General features: G+C 45.8%; 1 protein-coding gene across 1 annotated transcript in view; it reads right to left on the bottom strand.

Annotated features, from left to right (window-relative positions):
- fbln5 (fibulin 5) overlaps nucleotides 1–19,004 on the bottom strand; it is a 77,099-nt gene extending 58,095 nt beyond the window's left edge. The window contains exons 1-4 of the mRNA XM_055640113.1: nucleotides 16,600–19,004; nucleotides 6,432–6,513; nucleotides 5,439–5,487; nucleotides 1,608–1,883 (exon numbers count right to left, since the gene is read on the bottom strand). Coding sequence (XP_055496088.1) covers nucleotides 1,608–1,883; nucleotides 5,439–5,487; nucleotides 6,432–6,512 — 406 coding nt within the window. The 5' untranslated portion in view covers nucleotide 6,513; nucleotides 16,600–19,004. The remainder of the gene's footprint in view (nucleotides 1–1,607; nucleotides 1,884–5,438; nucleotides 5,488–6,431; nucleotides 6,514–16,599) is intronic.
- Between the last annotated feature and the right edge of the window lie 2,769 nt (nucleotides 19,005–21,773).

Below are 21,773 nucleotides of genomic sequence, written 5' to 3'. Positions count from 1 at the left end.
GCTCAAAACCTATTTCTACTACCTAGCGTTTTTGAGGCCCTCTAAGGGGGCGCTGTAAACAGTGTATGTATGTATTGATATGTCTGTGTACCATTGTATGTAGCACGTCAGTACCTGCACTGATGTAAAGCACTTTGGTCAACGTGAGTTGTTTTTAATTGTGCTATACAAATAAAATTGACTTACTGACTGATGAGATCACCCCTCATCCTCCTGCACTGCAAGGTATAAAGTCTCAAATACAATGCTCTAACTTTCCCTATAGCTCAGGGCCTCATGTCCTGGCAACATAAATCTTCTCTGCACGCTTAAAGAGATTAGCAACATCTTTCCTAGATCAGGGTGACCAAATCTCAACACAATGTGGCCTCACCAATGTCTTGTACAACTGTACCATAACATGCCAACCTCAATACTCAATACCCTGACTGACGAAGGCCAATGTTCCGAAAGCCTCCATGACCACCCTATCTACCTGTGAATCCACATTCAAGGGACTGTGTACCTGCACTCCGAGATCCCTCTGCCCTACAACACTTCCCAGAGCCCCATCATTCACCGTGAAATGGGCATGGACCCAAAGTACACTCACCTCAGGGGTGGGAATGTTAACTGTACTATCCCACTAGCCTGACACACCAGAGCCATTTGGCTATGCTGAATACACAAAAACATGCTTTGGCAGAAATTATCGGAAAACATTCATTTGTGGAACAAGCCCCATTAAATTTGGTTTAATTCCAACTGCACCAACCCTTATGTGTAAGAAAGAACTGTAGATGCTGGTTTAAATCGAAGGGAGACACAAAATGCTGGAGTAACTCAGCGGGTGAGGCAGCATCTCTGGAGAGAAGGAATGGGCGACGAGAAACGTCGCCCATTCCTTCTCTCCAGAGATGTTGCCTCACCCGCTGAGTTACTCCAGCACTGTGCGTGCACCTACCCTGATGTGCATTGTATCTCACTGTATCCATTCTCATCCATCCCCTGATGAATTTCATTGGGCTTTTCCTTATAACCTCTTTCCATACCCACCCTATGACAAAAGACTTAGCCCAACTCCTTTTCCTCGGAATTTTCTCGATTTAACCTGCACCGTCTAATTCTGAGACACATTCCATCCAGCTTTGTTCATCATCCAGGAAGCTTTGTTCATCTACTTTGAAGTCTTGAAATTACACTCACTCATATCCATTAGGATGTTGTACAAGTACCAGATTTTGTGCCATGACTAAAAGCTTACACTCTGAAAATACAATATATGGAAATAGGACATTCAGCCCATGACACCCATGCCAGATAAAAATGGACTGCTCCTCTCTCTCTTGCTCTAGGTCCATATGCTTTCCGAGGATTGACGTAGATTGACTTAGATATAAAGTCATTGTGAGAAAACGGCTGCAAATCCAGAACAACTGTCTCTTCAGGTGAAAAAACATGACAAGGTGCAATCCAATGAACAAGCTTTTTGTCATTGAGATTTTAATCATATTGTTTTCAGTGTACTATGTTCTGTTGTGCAGCAGTAAGTAAGAATTTCAGTGTTCTATCTGGGACATATGACAATAAAACGCTCTTGATGCTTGATAATTAAAATGGCCACTTACCTGCACAATTGTTGTTGCTATCCACAGTGTAACCAAAACGGCAGATCAGGGATCTCGATGGAATAGGATATCTGGGAATGGAGGCCGGCTGGTAGACAGAGGGACTTGCCATCTCCGAATATCCCGATTGGGAAGACACTGGGTAGGTTGGGTTGGATGGTCCATTTGGTACTAGGAGTGACGCAGTCCTTGGCAAGCACAGGTATCCACCATTGTGGTTGATGCACCTCATGTCCCCTTTGCAGGCATCTGGGATAGTTTGGCACTCATTGATATCTGTGAAAGGGCAGCAAGAATAAATGACTGAGAGCCCACAATTGTTTAACAGAGGTATATTTAATGTTTTCCTCCCTTCTGCTCCCCTTCGTAAAAATATACTTTGTGGCTCATTTAGTAGCATTCTGGGCTCGGACTCAGAAAGATGTAAGTCTATGCACAAGAAAATAGGAGCAACAGTAGGTCCAACGGGGATGGGGAGAAGGCAGGAGAATAGGGTTAAGAAGGGCGGATAGATCAGCCATAATTAAATGGCAGCGTAGACTTGATGGGGGCTATTTCTGCTCCTATCACATGAACTTATGAAGGTCACCATATCCCTCCAGCCTACTCCCCCATTCAATATGATCAGGACTGATCTGCATTGGCCTCTACTCTTCTTTGATTGATTGAAAGGTATAGCATGGCAACAGGCCCTTCGGCCCAGGCATTCATGCTAACCATCGATCATCCATTCGCGCTAGTCCAATCTTACTCCACTCCCTACATACTAGGGGCAATTTACATATTAACCTACAAACCCTGCACGCCTTTGAGATATGGGAGAAAATTGGAGCACCCGGAGGAACCCCGAGGTCAGGATCGAACCCGAAACTCTGACACGGTGAGGTAGCAACTCTACCGGCTGCCTCAATTTCACAACCTTTATCTACCCTCACCGCAAATGTTTCTTAAATATTTCCAATGATCTACCTAAACCTAAGCACAAACATCTAGCAAACATCTATATTACTAAAAGTAAGATCTTGACCACTTCCTGTTTTTCTGTTTCATGGTTTTTGAAAAAACGCTGCCACTTACGGCTGTGATTTTTGGCCATCTTACTCAGAGCCCCCCTCCGCTGCGCAGGACGATAAGATTTTTCCCATAGATTAAAAATAAATGAGTTATTAATGTTTAAAAAATGTTGACATTCTCTCTGCTGCCCCTGCTGGTGGGAGGGGAGGGGCGGGGACGACTACAAAACCCGGAAGTGTTGTGCCTCACTCAATTTCTGCAAGATGGAGGAAGCAAGAGGGTCATGTCACTCTGAGCTGTGAATAACACTGAACATATGTCGACTCAACTGTGAATGCCCTTAATGTGGTTTGAAAATGAAAATGTGGTTGCTTTGAAATGCTGCACTGCAAATGGTTGTTGTTGGCCCTGCACCCTGCTTGAAATGGTAAGAAACTGCACTTGAGTTTGGTGGCCCTGCACCCTGCTTGAAATGGTAAGAAACTGCACTTGAGTTTGGTGGCCCTGCACCCTGCTTGAAGTGGTAGGAAACTGCACTTGAATTCGGTGGCCTTGCACCCTGCTTGAAATGGAATTTCAAGGAATAGCCATGAGTCAACTGCTCGCCCACCAGCCGTGAGTGAGCTGCCAGCACATCAGGATTGAGTGACTGAGCTGTCACCCCAAGAATCCATTTGGCCCACAATGTCCATACTAGCCCTCTGGAAACCAGTCCCTTCTGGCCACAATGCCCATACTAGCATCCCAGAACCCCCCCCCCCCCCCCACTGGCCACCAATATTGGAATTGGTGGAGAGGTGGAATTTACATTGGGTCCCATGTGAACATGGGACCCAACGGGTCCCACTTAGTCTAGTAATCTTATAGAGGTGTACAAAATCAGAAGAGGAATACATTGGGTAGTCCCTTGCCCAGAGTAGGGGAATCAACAACCAGCGGACCCAGGTTTAAGGTAAGGGGGGGAAAGATTTAATATAAACCCGAGGGGTTAAATTTTCCACACATAGGTGGTGGGTGTATGGAACGAGCTGCCGGAGGAGGTAGTTCAGGCAGGTAATATCGCAATGTTTAGGAAACATTTGGACAGGTACAGGTTGAGTGGGATAGAAACATAGAAACATAGAAATTAGGTGCAGGAGTAGGCCATTCGGCCCTTCGAGCCTTCACCGCCATTCAATATGATCATGGCTGATCATCCAACTCAGTATCCCGTACCTGCCTTCTCTCCATACCCCCTGATCCCCTTAGCCACAAGGGCCACATCTAACTCCCTCTTAAATATAGCCAATGAAGTGGCCTCAACTACCCTCTGTGGCAGAGAGTTCCAGAGATTCACCACTCTCTGTGTGAAAAAAGTTCTTCTCATCTCGGTTTTAAAGGATTTCCCCTTTATCCTTAAGCTGTGACCCCTTGTCCTGGACTTCCCTAACATCGGGAACAATCTTCCTGCATCTAGCCTGTCCAATCCCTTAAAAATGTTGTAAGTTTCTATAAGATCCCCTATCAAGCTTCTAGAGAGTATAAACCAAGTCTACCAGTCTTTCTTCATAAGACAGTCCTGACATCCCAGGAATCAGTCTGGTGAACCTTCTCTGCACTCCCTCTATGGCAATAATGTCCTTCCTCAGATTTGGAGACCAAAACTGTACGCCATACTCCAGGTGTGGTCTCACCAAGACCCTGTACAACTGCAGTAGAACCTCTCTGCTCCTATACTCAAATCATTTTGCAATGAAAGCTAACATACCATTCGCTTTCTTTACTGCCTGCTGCACCTGCATGCCTACCTTCAATGACTGGTGTACCATGACACCCAGGTCTCGCTGCATCTCCCCCTTTCCCAATCGGCCACCATTTAGATAATAATGGTGGATATGGGCCAAATGCAGGCAGGTGGGACTAGTGTAGGTGGGACATGTTGGTCAGTGCGGGCAAGTTATGCCCACTATGACTCTCTATCTAGCCAAACACCCCAATGCTGGACTGAGGGGTTCAGAGTGTTAGCACTGTTGTTATCTCTCTGATGAAGCCTTCAGGCGAGGCAAATCGGAGCTCTCTGTTTCACAGCACTTTGAAGTAATAAATGTTGGATTTGCCAGTGGTGCTCGCATCTGCAATACGAAGAACAATAAACAGCAAGAAAATTACATTGCGTGTTCTGGCCACTGTATATCCTTTAGCTGAAATGAACAAAAACCCGATTATTTAGACATATCTTACCATTTTTTGTGGGTGCTTGCTGTCAAGAGTCAAGAGTGTTTTATTGTCACATACAAAGAGAGAGAACGGAGGGGGAGGGGTGGAGAATAAAGGGGGACATGACGCGGTGGGTACTTTGTAACTTAGTAAGCGCCCTTTATGTGGCAACTATTTGCATACGTTGGGTGCGCACGCAAAGAATTTCACTGTGACTTGTCACGTGACAATAAAGTATTCATTTATTTCTATTTCCAGATAGAACAATGACACTGTAATTCCACTTCCCTCCGTTAGACCTGTGTCTATTCATTGGGTCAAAATGCAGCGTATCGTGTACCGAAGGGGATGAGAGGGATGCTACATAAATGCGGATCTTTCCTCACTTAAGCAATGACAACTCTTGGTAAAACAGGCAACCAACGATCTGCTGGAGGAACTCTATGGGTCGTAGTATCTCTAGCGGGGAAGGGGGAAGAAAAAATGTATGATTTATGATCATAAAAGTCTATGGTTCAGTTTGACGTCCCAATGCAGGGTCCAAAACCTCGGCGGATCCTCTTGTGGTGAGGAAGCCTGTGTGAAGATGCTACATAGACTGGCAAAGTAACCATCCCTCACCTCTGCATTGTCCCGACGAGCGGTCTAGACGATAGCCATCGGAGCACTGCTGGAAACGAAGAAGACAAAACAATTTCTTCATTAAACACAAAGGGCAGAGTCCACATACAGGATCTCACTTGCCTGTGAATTATATAGAATCAAGCGCATGTCCCCAAGCAAACTCCCCATTTCCTGTGTATGTTTCAATATTTGTGAAAATAAAACACTGTTGAAATTCAATCTACATATATTACACATGCGGGCACCACCATGTTTTGGCGCCATTAATCAAAGCCCAAATTCCTGTCGACCCGTGCAAAATACTGTCATTTAGGTGTATAGTTTGGTTTGGCTTTGTTTATTATTGTCACATGTACTGAGGTACAATGACAAGCTTTTTTGTTGCATGCTAGCCAGCCAGAAAATGGAAAGACTATACATGATTACAATCAAGCCATCCAGAGTGCACAGATACAGGATAAAGGATATGTCATTCAGTGTAAGATACAGTCCAGCAAAGTTCGATTAAGGATAAATGAGACTCTCCAATGAGGTGCAATAGATGGGAGGTCAGGGCTGGTCTCTAGTTGATAATAGGATGGTTCAGTTGCCTGGTAACAGCTAGGAAGCAACTCTAGGTCTGCACTATCAAACTTCTGCCTTCTTTACTCATCTCCGTGTAGATGCACAGGGTCTCTTGCCCAGAGTAGGTGAATCGAGGACCATAGGTTTAAGGTGGAGGGGGAAAGATTTAATAGGAACCTGAGGGGTAACTTCTTCACACAAAGGGTGGTGGGCGTATGGAACAAGCTGCCAGAAGAAGGAGTTGAGGCTGGGACTATCCCAACATTTAAGAAGCATTTAGACAGGTACATGGATGGGACAGGATTGGAGGGATATGGACCAAACACGGGCAGGTGGGACTAGTGTAGGTGGGACATGTTGGTCGGTGTGGGCAAGTTGGGCTGAAGGGCCTGTTTCCACACTGTATCACTTTATGACTCGAATTACCGTAATTGACACTGCAGAATCCACCTCCTGTGCCAATCCAGCTCTGATCCACACCACTGCCAGTGCTAATGCTGCCAGCATCCTGCAACATAATCAACACACGGAAAATTAAAGGAAGTCTGCGATAATCCAGCCACGCTCACTCACACACACATTTCCACTAACTCACCGTGATCCCAGCCCACATCGGAAAAGCACAATTCCACCCAGAAAAAAATTTTTTTTCGCTAAGCGGCATCACAGCGCTAGAGTTTCTCCCTGACAGTGCCAGGGACCCGGGTTCAATCCTGACCACCTGAGTTGATGACCTTCCAGTAGCACTCGATGTCAGTCTCTGAAAGCGTCCCAGGGGGAGGGACACTTTTGGGGACACTTTGGGGGAGTTGCGAGGGGACTAACTCATTGCAGGATTCCTACCCTCTCTGACCTGCTCTTGTGTACAAGTTGTGCGTATGGCTAGTCCAGTTCAGATTCTGGTCAATGGTAACGCCCAGGTTAATTCATTAATAATAATGCCTCAGAAAGTCACGGAGGTTACGGTTGGATTTTCTCATGTTATTTCCCTCACACTTAGTTCCATTTAGGGCGGCACGGTGGTGTAGTGGTAGGGTTGCTGCCTTACAGCGGGTTCGATGCTAACTACCGGTGCTGTCTGTACGGAGTTTGCAGGTTCTCCCCGTGACCTGTGTGGGTTGGACTCTCACAGTCCAAAGACGTACAGGTTTGTAGGTTAATTGGCTTTTGTAAATTTGTAAATTGTCCCGAGTGTGTGTAGGATAGTGTTGGTGTATGGGGCACGGACTTGGTGGGCCAAAACTTGGTGGGTGGAAACTTGGTTTCTGCGCGGTATCTCTAAAGTAAACAAAAACTAATCATTGACATTCTAACATCCATCACCCTCATAAGCCACAGGTTCTTGGCTATTGCACCACTGCGAAAAACAAGACATCTTCCTTGTACCTCTTGCCCAAAACCTTAAATTTTAGTTTAGTTTAGAGATACAGTGTGAATACAGGCCCTTCGGCCCATCAAGTCCCTGCCGACCAGTGACCCCCGCACTATCCTACACACTAGGGACAATTTACAATCTTTATCGAAGGCAACTAACCTACAAACCTTGGGGAAAATCCAAGTTGTCATGGGGTGAATGTGCAAACTCCGTACAGACAGCACCTGTAGTCAGGATCGAACCCGTGATTTTGGAGCTGCAAGGCAGCAGCTCTACCGCTGCACCAACTTGCCGCCAATTCACGTCCCATAGTCCTTGAACTCTTAGATAATAGGGTCATCCTTGCTTTGTGCTTTGTGACAGTTCTCTCACAGTGCCACTGTATGTTTAGTACCCACCAGTAAAGGGCCTGTCCCACAAGCATGCGGCGAGCGCGACCAAACCGGAAGCGGGGGCCACGCGGAGGTTGAGTGATCCCCGTACAGGGCCTGTCCCACCAGCATGCGACTGCATGCGGCGAGCGCGACCAAACCGGAAGCGGGGGCCACGCGGAGGTTGAGTGATCCCGTACGAGTTGACGTGAAGTTCAAGCGAAGTCCGTGGGAAATTCGCGCTTGATGTACAGTGTCAAGACGCTGCATAAGGCATCGAGACGCTGCGCACGCCCGTCGAGGCGCTGCGTATGGCCTCAACGCGGCTGTGGGCCGGCAGGCCGTTGCCGCGCGGAATCTTTGGACAGTGTCAGTTTTTCGGAGCCCCGCGCGATGTCGGGACCAGCTCCGCCCAACTCCATACGGCTCCGGCGATCGAAGTGGGACCGGCCCCGCGAGGCCGTACGGCTCAAGCGACCACGTTAGGCCGCGCTTGCCGCATGCAGTCGCAAGCTCATGGGACAGGCCCTTTACACAAGGATATAACATTTGATTGTGCAACAGAAATGTAAAATAATTGTGTCGATGTATTCGACTATTCCAGATTTTATGTTGAGTCCCAGGAGAAGGCAGCTGGGATTGTTTAAGCCCCAGTCATTTAGTCTAAAATGCTTCCTTGGGTGATTCAATAAAATTTATTACATCTCTTCCCTCCCACAGAGACTTAATTAAACATGTGGACCATGGTAGTTTGCAGTGGCCAGCAGACTGCCGGGATCTGAATGTGAAATCTGAAATTATTGAAATTTAGGTTGCCTGAACTGGACGCTAGGTTGCGTCTCAGCCCAGCCCAGCCCACCTTATTCCTGACGTCATGATCTAATCAAAATTTCACAAAGTTGTTGAGGCTAAACAAGAGGCTCAAAGATACGTTCATAAGTGATAGGAGTGGAATTAGGCCATTCAGCCCATCATGTCTACTCCCCCATTCAATCATGACTGATTTATCTCTCCCTCCTAACCCCATTCTCCTGCCTTCTCCCCTTAATCCCTGACACCCGTACTAATCAAGAGGTAGAGTTTATGTTTGTATTGTTTGTATTTACTGCAGTGCATCTTTTCCCGATTGCCCAGAGGAATCCTGGTTGACTGTGGATTCCACCCAGGCCAGAAGACAAAGGTGTTTTTATGCCTTCACTTTTTATATTCAAGATCCTTATCACATACCATCATACAGTCATAGAGTTAAAAGCACGGAAACGGGCCCTTTGTCCCAACTCATCCATATCAACCAAGATGCCCTATCTAAGCTAGTCCCATTCGCTTGCGTTTGGCCCATATCCCTCTAAACCTTTCCAATCCGTTTACAAATCCAAAATGATGTGACATGCTGTTATAGTGCTTGCCTCAACCACCTCCTCTGGCAGCTCCTTCCATATAATTCATCACCCTCTGAATGAAAAAGATGTCCCTCAGGTACTTATTAAATCTATTAATTATATCCTTTCCTCATTGTAAATGAATATTGCAATGCATTAAATATTATGTAAGAGAATGGCACTTGACCCAAGGAGTTCAAATGCCGAATTTCAATGTTCCATTTGCGAGTCCTATTGTCGTTCCTCATTGAAATGTATCAGTGTCGCCCTCCACTCCTTTCACCATCATCTGGTTGTCCAGTCTTCCCTTAAATGCATCTGTAGCATTCATTGCAAGCATTCCCCACAACCGCAGATTCCGATTCTTTGCATTAAGTGTTTACTTCATTCCTTTTTGGAAATTCCTGATAATTATCCTGTAGAACATGAAACAGTACAGCACAGGAACAGGCCCTTCAGCCCACAATGTTTCTGCCGCTAATGATGCCAAGACCTTCTCTTATCTACCTGCACATAATCCATATTACTGCACTATATTGATGAATTATATTAATGCTCTCCCCCATCGTCATCCAGTTTTACCCAGACTACGGGAATCAAGAACCAGAGGACCTAGGTTTAAGGTGAGATGTGAAAGATTTAATAGGAACCCGAGGGGCAACTTACTCATGCAGAGAGTGGTGGGTGAAAACGCACACCTTCAGATTCAGGGACAGTTTCTTCCCAGCTGTTATCAGGCAACTGAACCATCCTACCAACAACCAGAGAGCAGTCCTGAACGACTATCTACCTCATCGGGGACCCGCGGACTATCTTTGATCGTACTTCACTGGCTTTACCTTGCACAAAACATTATTTCGCATATCGTGTATCTGTACACTGCGAATGGTTCGATTGTAATCATGTATTGTCTTTCCGCTAGCTGGTTAGCATGCAACGAAAGCTTTTCACAGTCCCTCGGCACACGTGACAATAAACTAAACTGTTATGGAACGAGCTGTCAGAGGAGGTAATTGAGGTGGGGACTATAACAACATTTAAAAGATATTTGAACAGTACATTGATAGGAATACTTTCCAGAGAGAGCTTGATAGGGCTCTTAGAGATAGTGGAGTCAGGGGATATGGGAAGAAGGCAGGAACGGGGTACTGATTGTGGATGTTCACATTGAATGGCGGTGCTGGCTCAAAGGGCTGAATGGCCTACTCTTGCACCTATTGTCTATTGAAACATTTAGAGATATGGGACAAATGCGAACACATGGGAGTAGTGTATATTTGGGGCATTTTGGTTGGCATGGACAAGTTGAGCTGAAGGGCCTGTCTCCATGCTGCATGACTCGAGGACTCTAAGAAAATATAGTCAATCTTTCCTTGTGTGTGTACTTTCGCATCTCTGGCATCTTCCTTGTGCTCCTTCCCTTCCCTCTGCCCAGAACTACTTGCTGTGCCCTGAGTGTGAGCCAAGGAAGATTCCACATTTAGCGTAACCTTCTTACTATTCAATCCCATCCCTTTAGAAATATAAACTATTACTTGTTTTGCTTTCTTTATGACATTACTAACCTTCAGTGCAACCTTGAGTAACTTGCGTATCTGCATTGTGAGATTTTGTTTGTTCTTCATGGGCGGCACGGTGGCGAAGCAGTAGTGTTGCTGCCTTACAGCGCCGGAGACCCGGGTTTGATCCTGACTACAGATGCTGTCTGTATGAAGTCTGTACCTTCTCCCCGCAGGTTTTCTCCCAGACCTCCGCTTTTTCCACCACACTCCAAAGGTTTGCAGGTTAATTGGCTTGGTATAAATGTAAATTGTCCCTAGAGTAGGATAGTGTTAGTGTGCTGGGGTCGCTGGTCGGCACGGACTCAGTGGGCCGAAGGGCCTGCTTCCACACTGTTTCTAAACTAAACTAAATAAACTTGCTCACATGGTTCCTACAGTATATACAGTAGTCGATCACATCCTGATTCTTCCTAAAATACACACTCCCTGCCATTTCTCTCTGTTGAACTGTATGTGTTAGTTATTGCAGTCTTCTTCAGCATTGATCATTCTTCCACCCACCACTTGCAAACTTCGACATAGAAAGACCATATTATCATTAAATGCTTAAGAATAGAGCACCCACTGTTAAAGGAAGTCTGAAGAGCATTGATCCTTGTGAAACATACAACCAACTCACTGAGTAGAAACCCTTTACACCGACTATCAGCTTTCTGTCCCAAAGCCAACAAGTAATTTATTCTAAGGTACACAAAAATGCTGGAGAAACTCAGCGGGTGCAGCAGCATTTATGGAGCGAAGGAAATAGGCAACGTTTCGGGCCGAAACCCTGCTTCCTTACAGAAGAAAGTTATTTATTCTGCTACTTGTTGCCCGACTCTGGTTTTCCTGCGTAATGCATTTGATCATTATGGGATTCAATAATGAAAATCTAGATATATTTCACCGACTGCATTATCAAAATGTGGTCAGCCCAGGACAGATTGTTGATGATGCTTCCACCTCGAAACTTGCTCTCGCCCATCTCCACTTCAGCACCATTGAGTAAAACTGGAAACGAGTGTTAAAGCAAATACCTGTACTTGTGTATGTACTTAAAGAGCCGTGACCTTGCTTTATAAGATTGGATTACAATGGGTAATTTTTCTTTAACTGGTTGAATGGCCATATCTGGCAAAAATATTATTTGATTCCATGATGGAAATCCATTCACAATCGATATCTGGGGAGTTACAGGAGCTTTTCAAAGTGTTTGTAATTTTGGTTGAAATTGTACAAGTCTTGTTCACATTCTGTTATCCTAGGATAGATTGCTGACAGTGCCAGAGGAATGGTCCTGGTTACTCCTCACTGGACAAACAACAGCATCAGCAGCAAACGTGAAGGGTTGTTTCAGGAAACCACACTTGGTCCTTCAATGAGATTTTGAAGGAAGAGAGCTTCTGCTTAGTAACAAGAGGCCAACAAGCCAAGATGAGGTCTGGGCGGCTTTTTCAACAAATAAATCCAAGCTGAATCTATTAGAGCTTCTACAGGCATGGTGGCGTAACGGTAAAGTTGTTACCTTACAGCACCAGAGGCCGGGGATCGATCCCGATTACGGGTGCTGTCTGCGTGGAATTTGGATGTTTTCCCTGTGACCGCGCGGATTTTCTCCGGGTGCTCCGGTTTCCTCCCACGCTCCAAAGGTGTACAGGTTAATTGACATCCATAAATTGTAAATTGTCCCTAGTGTGAAGGATAGTGCGGGGGTTGAAGGGTCTGTTTCCACGCTGTATCTCTGAAATAAAGTGTATGCTTCTATTGCGCTTATGTAAGTGAGGAGGGAATTGCCTTGTTCCCCGGTACAGCTTCTGTGCCCATTCCATAATCATAGAATGTAGAGATTTGTTAACAAAATGGTCATTTAAAATAGGAAGTGTGTGAATAAACATAACTGGAATCTCTCACAGCTCATTTATACCAGAGATAGTGCAAGAGGAATTCTAAATAACTCATACTTCTATGATTTATAAAAAAAACAGTCATCAAGGTGATTAGGTGGGTTCAGTTATGGCCCGGACCCCCTTAGGTGATTTTTCAGGTGACTGCCGGCGACTGTCAAGAACACACGAACACACATGGACACACACGCCGCTTCCTTCACCAGCCTGTTATGCAGGCGGGGACAAGGCAAGCGGGGGATCGCTGTCTGAGTGAAATTCACACGGTGCAAAGCCAAGGTGATATAGACACAAACCAGGATGAACAGGAAGGTTGGCGCTGTAATTAAGACGGCTAAAGCACAGTGTACAGTAAAGGGGCTGTCCCACGGGCATGCTACCCATGCGGCAAGCGCGACCTAACGTGGTCGCTTGAGCCGTACGGCCTCACGGGGCCGGTCCCACTTCGATAGCCGGAGCCGTATAGAGTTGTGCGGAGCTGGTCCCGACATCGCGCGGGATTCCTAAAAACAGACCTTGATCACAAATTCCACGCGGCAACGGCCTGCCGGCCCGCAGATGCCTCGATGGGCGTGCGCAGTGTCTCGACGCCGTACGCAGCGTCTTGATGCCATATGTCACGCGCGAACTTCCCGCGGACTTCGCTCGAACTTCACGTCACTCACTCAACCTCCGGGCGGCCCCCGCTTCCGGTTTGGTCTCGCTCGCCGCATGCAGGCCCTATACGGGGATCACTCGACCTCCGCGCGGCCCCCGCTTCCGGTCAGCACTGGCTACAACCTATGAGAACCTACGAGAACCTTCGACCTTCTGGCAACCCACTAGGACCTCCTGGTGACCCACTTGTGGCACGAGAATTCTCGCTACTCTCCATGGCGGCTTAATTCTGGTCGCCGTTAATTTTTCAACATGTTGAAAAATTCGCGCCGACTATAATGAGGCCGTGACTAGTTCCCAGAATGCGGGAATTCCTCACGACCATGAAGACGACTCCCCGGCAACCGCCCACAAACATGTTGTGACCGCAGTCTCCTGCAGCCACCTAAAAAGTGGCTTAAGTGGGACAGGCCCATTAAGACGGGAACATTATAGGTTTTTTTTTTAAGTTTTGAGATATAGCATGGAAACAGGCTCTATGGCCCACTATGTCCACACCGACCAGCCATCTCCCGTACACTAGTACTATCATACACAATAAGAATAACTTACAGAAGTCAATTAACCTGCAAACCTGCACGTTTTTGGAATGTGAGAGGAAACCAGAGCACCCGGAGAAAACCCACGCGGTCACAGGGAGAATGTACAGACAGTAACTGTAGTCAGGACGTAACTCGGTCTCTGGCGCTGTAACGCAGCAACTCTACTGCTGCGTCGCTGTTAAACTGACAATAGCCAGTTAAAGAAGAATGAAGGGGGTGGTTCCAAATTAGCATGGGTTTAGGAAAGGTAAGGTAACCCAAAGCCACTCAATGGAACAGTTGGAGGATGTCACAAAATTGATAGCTCCGATCCATCAAGGATTTAAATTGCACAACTCTCAATGTGCAGTGAGCTATCCCAAGCAGTGTGGCATCACACTTCTGCCTGTGCTAAGAAGGATACAATGACTGTTAAGGGCCCGTCCCACTTGGGCGACCTAATTGGCGAGTATAGAAGAGTTTAGCAGAGTTTGAAAAAAATGACATGTTGAAGACCTCCTTCGACTATGTTGAAGACCTTCGACTATGTTGAAGACTAGCTTCGACTGACTTCGGGTAAATTGGACACCGAATAGTGGAGAGTGAAGATGATCTCCTTCGACCTCCCTTCGACCTCCCTTCGACTATGATGAAGACAATCTACGACTACCTTCAACCACCTTCGACTACCCTCGATTACCTACAACTAACATGCCGACCTACTACGACTAAACCTACGAGTAAAAAAAGTATCGATTTTTTCCATGGCGACCTTTTTTTGCTCGCAGGCATTTTTTAACATATTGAAAAAAATGCCGCAACCTAGCCGAGGCCTCGAGTACGCAGAGACCACACTCGAGCATGAAGGAGAGTTACGAAGACCTCCTACAACCTCGTGGCGACCATGCTGCGAGTACGAGTCGAAGGCAAACTCGCCAGAACTTGCGGATTAAGTGGCCCAAGTGGGACAAGCCCTTTAGGGTCGTACAAAATATAACAGAAAAGCTCTTGATCTCGTTCAAGCTGCTGGAGGAACCACTGCCCATTGAATGCCGAGTTTAGTTTAGTTTAGTTTAGTCTAGAGATACAGCGCGGAAACAGGCCCTTCGGACCACCAGGTCCGCGCCGACCAGCGATCCCCGCACATTAACACTATCCTACACCCACAAGGGACATTTTTTACATTTACAACAAGCCAATTAACCTACAAACCTGGAGTCTTTGGAGTGTGGGAGGAAAGAGAAAACCCACGCAGGTCACAGGGAGAACGTAGAAACTCCGTACTGACAAGCACCCGTAGTCGGGATTGAACCCAGGTCTCTGGCGCTGCATTCATTGTAAGGCAGCAGCTTGACCGCTGAGTTCCTCAAGCAGTTTCAGTAAAACACCAAGTGCTGGAGTTGCTCAGTTGGTCAGGCAGCATCTCAAGAGGATGTGAATGGACAACGTTTCAAGATCTTCCTTCAGATCCAAAACGTCACCTATCCATGTGCTCCATAGATGCTGCCTGACCCACAGAGTTACTCCAGCACTTTGTGTTTCACTCAAGATCCCAGCATCTGCAGTTCCTTGTGTCTCCTCTAGCTGCTCGTTTTGTTTTGCTCAGGTCCCAGCATCTAGTCCCTTATGTCTCCTTGATCTAATTCATCCTGACTTCCCAAGTACAAATATAAACATTTTATTTGTTAGACTTCTTGGGGATCTCAACATATCTTCCATTCACTAATAATCTTTAATCATATAGAAATATGAAGTTCAAATCAAATATTAACCTCGGTTAAGCAATTCATTATTCAGAATTGTCCGATTTAATGGCAAGAAGTTTAACAAGGGGCGTACACGGTGACGCAGCTGTAGAGTTGCTGCCTGACAGCGCCAGAGACCCGGGTTCAATCCTGACGACGGGTGCTGGCTGCATGGAGTTTGTACGTTCTCTCCGTGACCTGCGTGGGTTTTCCCCGGGTGCTCCGGTTTCCTCCCACACTCTAAAAGACATACAGGCTTGTAAGGTTAATTGGCTTCAGTAAAAATTACAAATCGTCCCTAGTGTGTAGGATAGTGCTAGTGTACGGGGATCGCAGGTCGGCAGGAACTCGGCAGGGCCAAAGAGCCCGTCTCCACACTGTATCTCTAAACTAAACTAAACAAAGCCATTTACAATTTTTAAATAAGAGTTCCACTGATTTACGACCGCTGTATGACTAAGTCAGGCAGTGTAAGAGTTACGGTCAGTTGTGCAGAATAATTTTTAATATCAAAAGCATCATAAACCTAAGGGCTTGTACGAATGTTTCACCATATATTATCTGATAGCTCCTGAATCTGTGACCTCTGTCTACCTGAAAGATAAAGGTTGCAGGCACCCAGAAACAACAACAACAACTGCAGGTGGCCTCGAAACCACACACTTTCCTCACTTGAAAACAGAACATTAATTCTTCGTCGTCACTCAGCCAAAATGTTGGCACTTTCTCCACAACCGCACTGTGGCAGTAACCTCACGAGGAGGACCGCGGAGATTAAAGATGATTTATCCTTCAGACGAAACAAAGATGCTGATCTTGTCACCAATATCCACCATCCATAATCGAGTAATACATATATATTTTGACAGCTGTCTTGTAACTTATGGTTTCCACCATTAAAAGACTATTCAGAGTGATCCATTTGTGTTTGGCAGATGAAATAGACAAATCAGTACATTACACCCTGGTTATGCATTAATTTTTCCATCAGTGTTCAATATGTTACATTGTGTTCCACAGATCATTGAGCTTAAAATTGTGCTGTGGTGATCAGCTGAGCTTCCTGGATTTTATTGCAGCCATTACATATTAAAAACCTACCTGATCTTCTGTTGCAACTGTTGAATATTCCTGAAAAGTAGATCGAAATCCAAAGAACTGACGTTGCTTGGACAAACAGTTTGTGTTTCCCTTTTCTCTCTCTCTCTCTCTCTGTTAACGAGCCCCTGTCAGCTCTGCGGAGCGACGGGATTTGAACTCGAGAAAAGCAGATGGACTTCCTCCACCCCTTCCCAGTTTCTGTCCCCCCAGATCTCCAGGACCCTGATCACGAAGTGAGCGGCACCTGGCTCTGTTCAAGTCCCCTTCTAATCCAGCGTTAAGCCAATTGAGCAAAGAATGCTAAAAATGAACACTTTGCTTTTGAAGCACGCGTAGAAATGCAAATGGGGCCTGTGTGTCGCTGGCAGCTGGTTTACATTACAGAGCACCAGTTGGCCTGAGTTCCCACAACCGGCTTGTGGATCTTGGCAGTTCAGGACTCCACACTTCGCCTCTCTGGAAAGGCTGAGACCTTCAGCATGTTTAAACTCCAGAGTTTTGATGTGTTATTGCTTTTACATGTTAGCTCATGAGACCTGAATTTGTATCAAAATAAAATGAACTGATGGAAAAACGCCAGCTCATTCTGATGTTTGCTGTGTAGACCAGTACAAAATGCAAACGGGATGAATGGAATAATTTGCGTAGCTTCTAGTGCTTAAATTTATTCTATACTGTGGGAATCTATACCGTGGAATCAGCGTTTGACGGCACTGGGCCGTGTACTCACTGGAGTGTAGAAGGATGAGGGGGCACCTCATTGAAATGTACCGAATAGTGAAAGGCTTGGATAGGGTGCATGTGGAGAGGATGTTTCCACAAGTGGGAGAGTCTAGGACTAGAGGTCATAGCCTAAGAATTAAAGGACGTTCTTTTAGGAAGGAGATGAGGAGAAATGTATTTAGTCAGAGGGTGGTGAATCTGTGGAATGCTTTGCCACTGAAAGCTGGAGAGGCCAAGTCAGTTGGGTTTTTTTAAGGCAGAGATAGATAGATTTTTGTCTAGGGCTAGAGGTCATAGCCTCAGAATTAAAGGATGTTTAGTCAGAGGGTGGTGAATCTGTGGAATTCTATGCCATAGAAGGCTGTGGAGGCCAAGTCAATTTTTAAAGCAGAGAAGGATAGGTTTTTGAATAGTACAGGTGTCAGGGGTTATGGGGAGAAGGCAGGAGAATGGGGTTCGGAGGGAGAGGTAGATCACCCGTGAATGAATGGCGGCGTAGACTTGATGGGCCGAATAGCCTAATTCTGCTCCTATCACTTATGACCTTGGTGATAGGAGCATTTAGTGCAACAAGTGGTTGGTTGGGAGTATTGGGGGCAGGTGGTGTTGGTAGTAATTGAGTATAGTGGTTGGTGAAGACTGTCATGAACTCCACTTTACAACATAGGAAGATGAACAGCTCTCATCAAGAACACCATAGGATTAAGGTACCTTACCATCCTTATAGCAACCAGAGTAAAATGCTACTGAACTACACTTTGTCCCTTGTCATTTCAAAGGCCATAAGCATTGTGTGAAGCCTATAGCAATGTGTTTTTCTATTTCTTTCCACATCTACTTATTTCTGTGATCACAAGCATATTGGTATTCTGAAATGGTATAAACAATCCCACTACTTAACACATTGGCACAGACATTGTCCACAACATTACTAACATAATTCATCCATATAGTCCAGTCAGCTATTACACTGTTAATATAAGGATATTACTCTAATGCAGAGGACACTGCCACACAAAACATTTTGGCTTGGACTTGGACAATATCGCTCTCAGCACTCACCAGGAATAAAAATAAATCTCTTTTCACGACAGTTGTATAGCTATCATTGTCGATTTAGCCCATTTCCACTTATTACATTGGCCACATTCTTACAGGTGTGAAGTGCCAATACTATTCGCTTTCCCTGCAGGTGAAAAGGCAAATTGGAGGAACACCACCTCATATTTTACTGGGGCAAAATATTGACATCTTTAACTTTAAGCAACCCATGCTTTCCCTCTCACTCCATCTCTCCCCCATCCAAGTTCTCCGACCAGTCTGACTGTTCTCCTGATAGAATTTTATCTTTGTATGCCTTGTTGGCACCTTCTCCTAGCTAACAATGAACCATTCTACATTTTCCTTGAACCTCATCCCCTTTGATATCACATTTTCACACCTTACGCTTCCTTATCTTTGTGTCTCCTACTCCCCTGACTCTCAGTCTAAAGAAGGGTCTCGACCCGAAACATCACCCATTTCTTCTATCTGGAGATCTGGAGGGGCTAGTGGAATCAAGGGATATGGGGAGAAGGCAGGCACGGGTTATTGATTGGGGATGATCTGCCGTGATCACAATGAATGGCGGTGCTGGCTGGAAGGGCCGAACGGCCTCCTCCTGCACCTATTTTCTATGCCCTGTCCCGCTGAGTTTCTCCAGCATTTTGTATCTATCTTCACTGTCAGCTAATCATTTAAAGTAGGGAGACTTAGTATTTTACATTATGTAGAATCCTTCTCTTCAGTTTTTACTTGTCTTTTTGTTTTTCCCCCTTTTCCTCTTTCCATCCATTTGTTGCTATGCCCATCATATGGCAGTGAACTGCCCATTTTTTTAATGGTTGACTCGTTCAGATAGTTTGTGGCTCGATCAAAGTTCTTCAATCTAACTGGTTGAAATGGATGTGCGGTTTTAGAAGAACGAGGGGAAGTCTCATTCAAAATTACAAAATCTGCATCAATGTTGTCAGCTAAGATGCACGGATGATGATCCACATAGTTCATAAGTGATAGGAGCAGAATTAGGCCATTCGGCCCATCAAGTCTACTTTGCCATTCAATCATGACTGATCTATCTCTCCCTCAGAACCCCATCCTCCTGCCTTCTCCCCATAACTCCCGACACTCATACTAATCAAGCATCTATCTATCTCTGCCTTCTGTGGCAATGAATTCCACAGATTCACCACATGGCTGAAGTATAGAGAACCAACAGGCACAGCTTGAGAATAAGTGGCAGGCCATTTAGGACAGAGAGGAAGAGAAAGCTCCTGAACTTAACAATGATAAACCTTAGGAATCCTATACCCAGTGTGAAAAATATACATCTTCTAGATGCGCTGGGACACATCCTCAGTGATGTGACCAGGGGTCATCGGGTGTTTCGGGTCTCACAGCATCAGACACCCTCGGCCAGGCGACCCAGCCGGGGTTGATCAGGCCCCGACTTGCGTCCCAGCAGCAACCGCCCACGGATCAGCCATCTTAGTAACCACTCTGCAGGAGTTGGGAGACTCTAGTGCGTGGAGGGACTGGGCTCTGTGGGGTGAGTCCTGGCCGGGCTCCTCCTGCGTCTCACCAGGTTCAAGGCCGGTGCGCTGCACCTCTTCATCCTTCTCCGAGCATTTCATTCTCGCCTGATGGACTTTTAGGAATCATTTAAAACAAAGGATGATGGATTTCCCGATGTCAAAGAGATGAGAGGAAGTAGTGATCATGCTAAAATGGAGCTAAGATAATTGTAGTGGGAATAAGCTACCTAACCCTTCAAATCAGCCCCACCATATAATATCATTATGGCTGATTTAAATCAAATTATCTTCTATGCCAGTTCCCCTGGTCCTCAATTCCTTGACCTTTCAAGTATTGATCTGCCTCCTATTTAAATCCGTCCAACAATCTAACCTCAATAAAAGCCTTTGGGTGAGAAAATTGCAAAGATTCATCAACTTCCAGGACAAGATGGATGGGACAGGTTTAAAGGGATATGGGCCGCACGCAGGAAGTGGGACGAGTGTAGCTGAGGCATGTTGGCCGGTGTGGGCAGGTTGGGCCAAAGAGCCTGTTTCCACACCATATGACTATGACATTCTTAGGTATTTGGAGTGTGGGAGGAAACCGGAATCGCACGCAGGTCACGGGGAGAACGTACAAACTTCATACACAGACAGCGCCTGTGGTCAGGATCGAACCAGGGCCTCTGGCGCTGAAGGGAAGCAACTCTACAGAAAAAACTGATACTCTAGGTATCAGTTTTAAATGGCTGATCCTTACCTTGAACCTTACCTTCACTTGCTGTGACTTTCCCCACTAGCGGAAATATTTGACCATCAACTGTGTCATATCCCTTTAGGATGCTTTCAGCGTTTAGTTAGAGCTCTTAAAGATAGCGGAGTCAAGGGATATGGGGAGAAGGCAGGAACGGGATACTGATTGTGGATGATCAGTCATGATCACATTGTATGGCGGTGCTGGCTCGAAGGGCCAAATAGCCTAATCCTGCACCTGTTGTCTATAAGATCACTCTCGTTTGACTAAATGGAATAAAGATCCAGGTGCAATCCTGACCGTGTCTGTGTGGGGTCTGCACATTCTCTGTGACTGTGCGAGTTGTCCCTGGGAGCTTCTCTCTTCCTCCCACGTGCCAAAGCTGTGCAGATTGTGAATTGGTTGTTGTAACTTTCACGTGGTCTGGATGGAATGATAATTGGAAAGAATACATCACGGAGAAAAATAGTGGGGAGGTTGAACTGCTCTGCGAGTTGGCCTGGACTCAATGGGCCAAAGGTTCGCCTTCAATGTTGGAAGGAAATGTGAAAATAACATCTGTTCTACCGAGCAGTTTGTTCAGCTTGATTCTATTGCATGTATATTTTGGGTTCAGAATTGATTCCAAATTGGGATCAGGTGCACAGATGCACATTTATGGCATGAAGCACACTAAACACATATTATCTTCTACGCCAGTTCCCACTGATCCTCAATTCCTTGACCTTTCAAGTATTGATCTGCCTCCTATTTAAATCCGTCCAACAATCTAGCCTCTATAAAAGCCTTTGGCCGAGAAAATTCCCAAAAATCATCAACTTCCAGGAGAGGATGGATGGGACAGGTTTAGAGGGATATGGGCCACACACACAGGCAGGTGGGACTAGTATAGCTGGGACATGTTGGCGAGTGTGGGCAAGTTGGGCCAAAGGGCCTGTTTCCACACCGTATGACTATGGAACATAGAAACATAGAAAATAGGTGCAGGAGTAGGCCATTCGGCCCTTCGAGCTGAATAGAAATTCCTAGGTATCAGTTTTAAATGGCGGATCCTTATCTTGAACTTACCTTCACTTGCCTGTGACTTTCCCCACTAGCGGAAATATTTGACCATCAACTGTGCCATATCCCTTTAGGATGCT

The sequence above is a fragment of the Leucoraja erinacea genome, chromosome 9 (assembly GCF_028641065.1).
Source record: "Leucoraja erinacea ecotype New England chromosome 9, Leri_hhj_1, whole genome shotgun sequence".
NCBI lineage: Eukaryota > Metazoa > Chordata > Chondrichthyes > Rajiformes > Rajidae > Leucoraja > Leucoraja erinaceus.
Note: the sequence above shows the minus strand (reverse complement) of the source record. Positions and strands in the feature narration are given on the sequence as shown.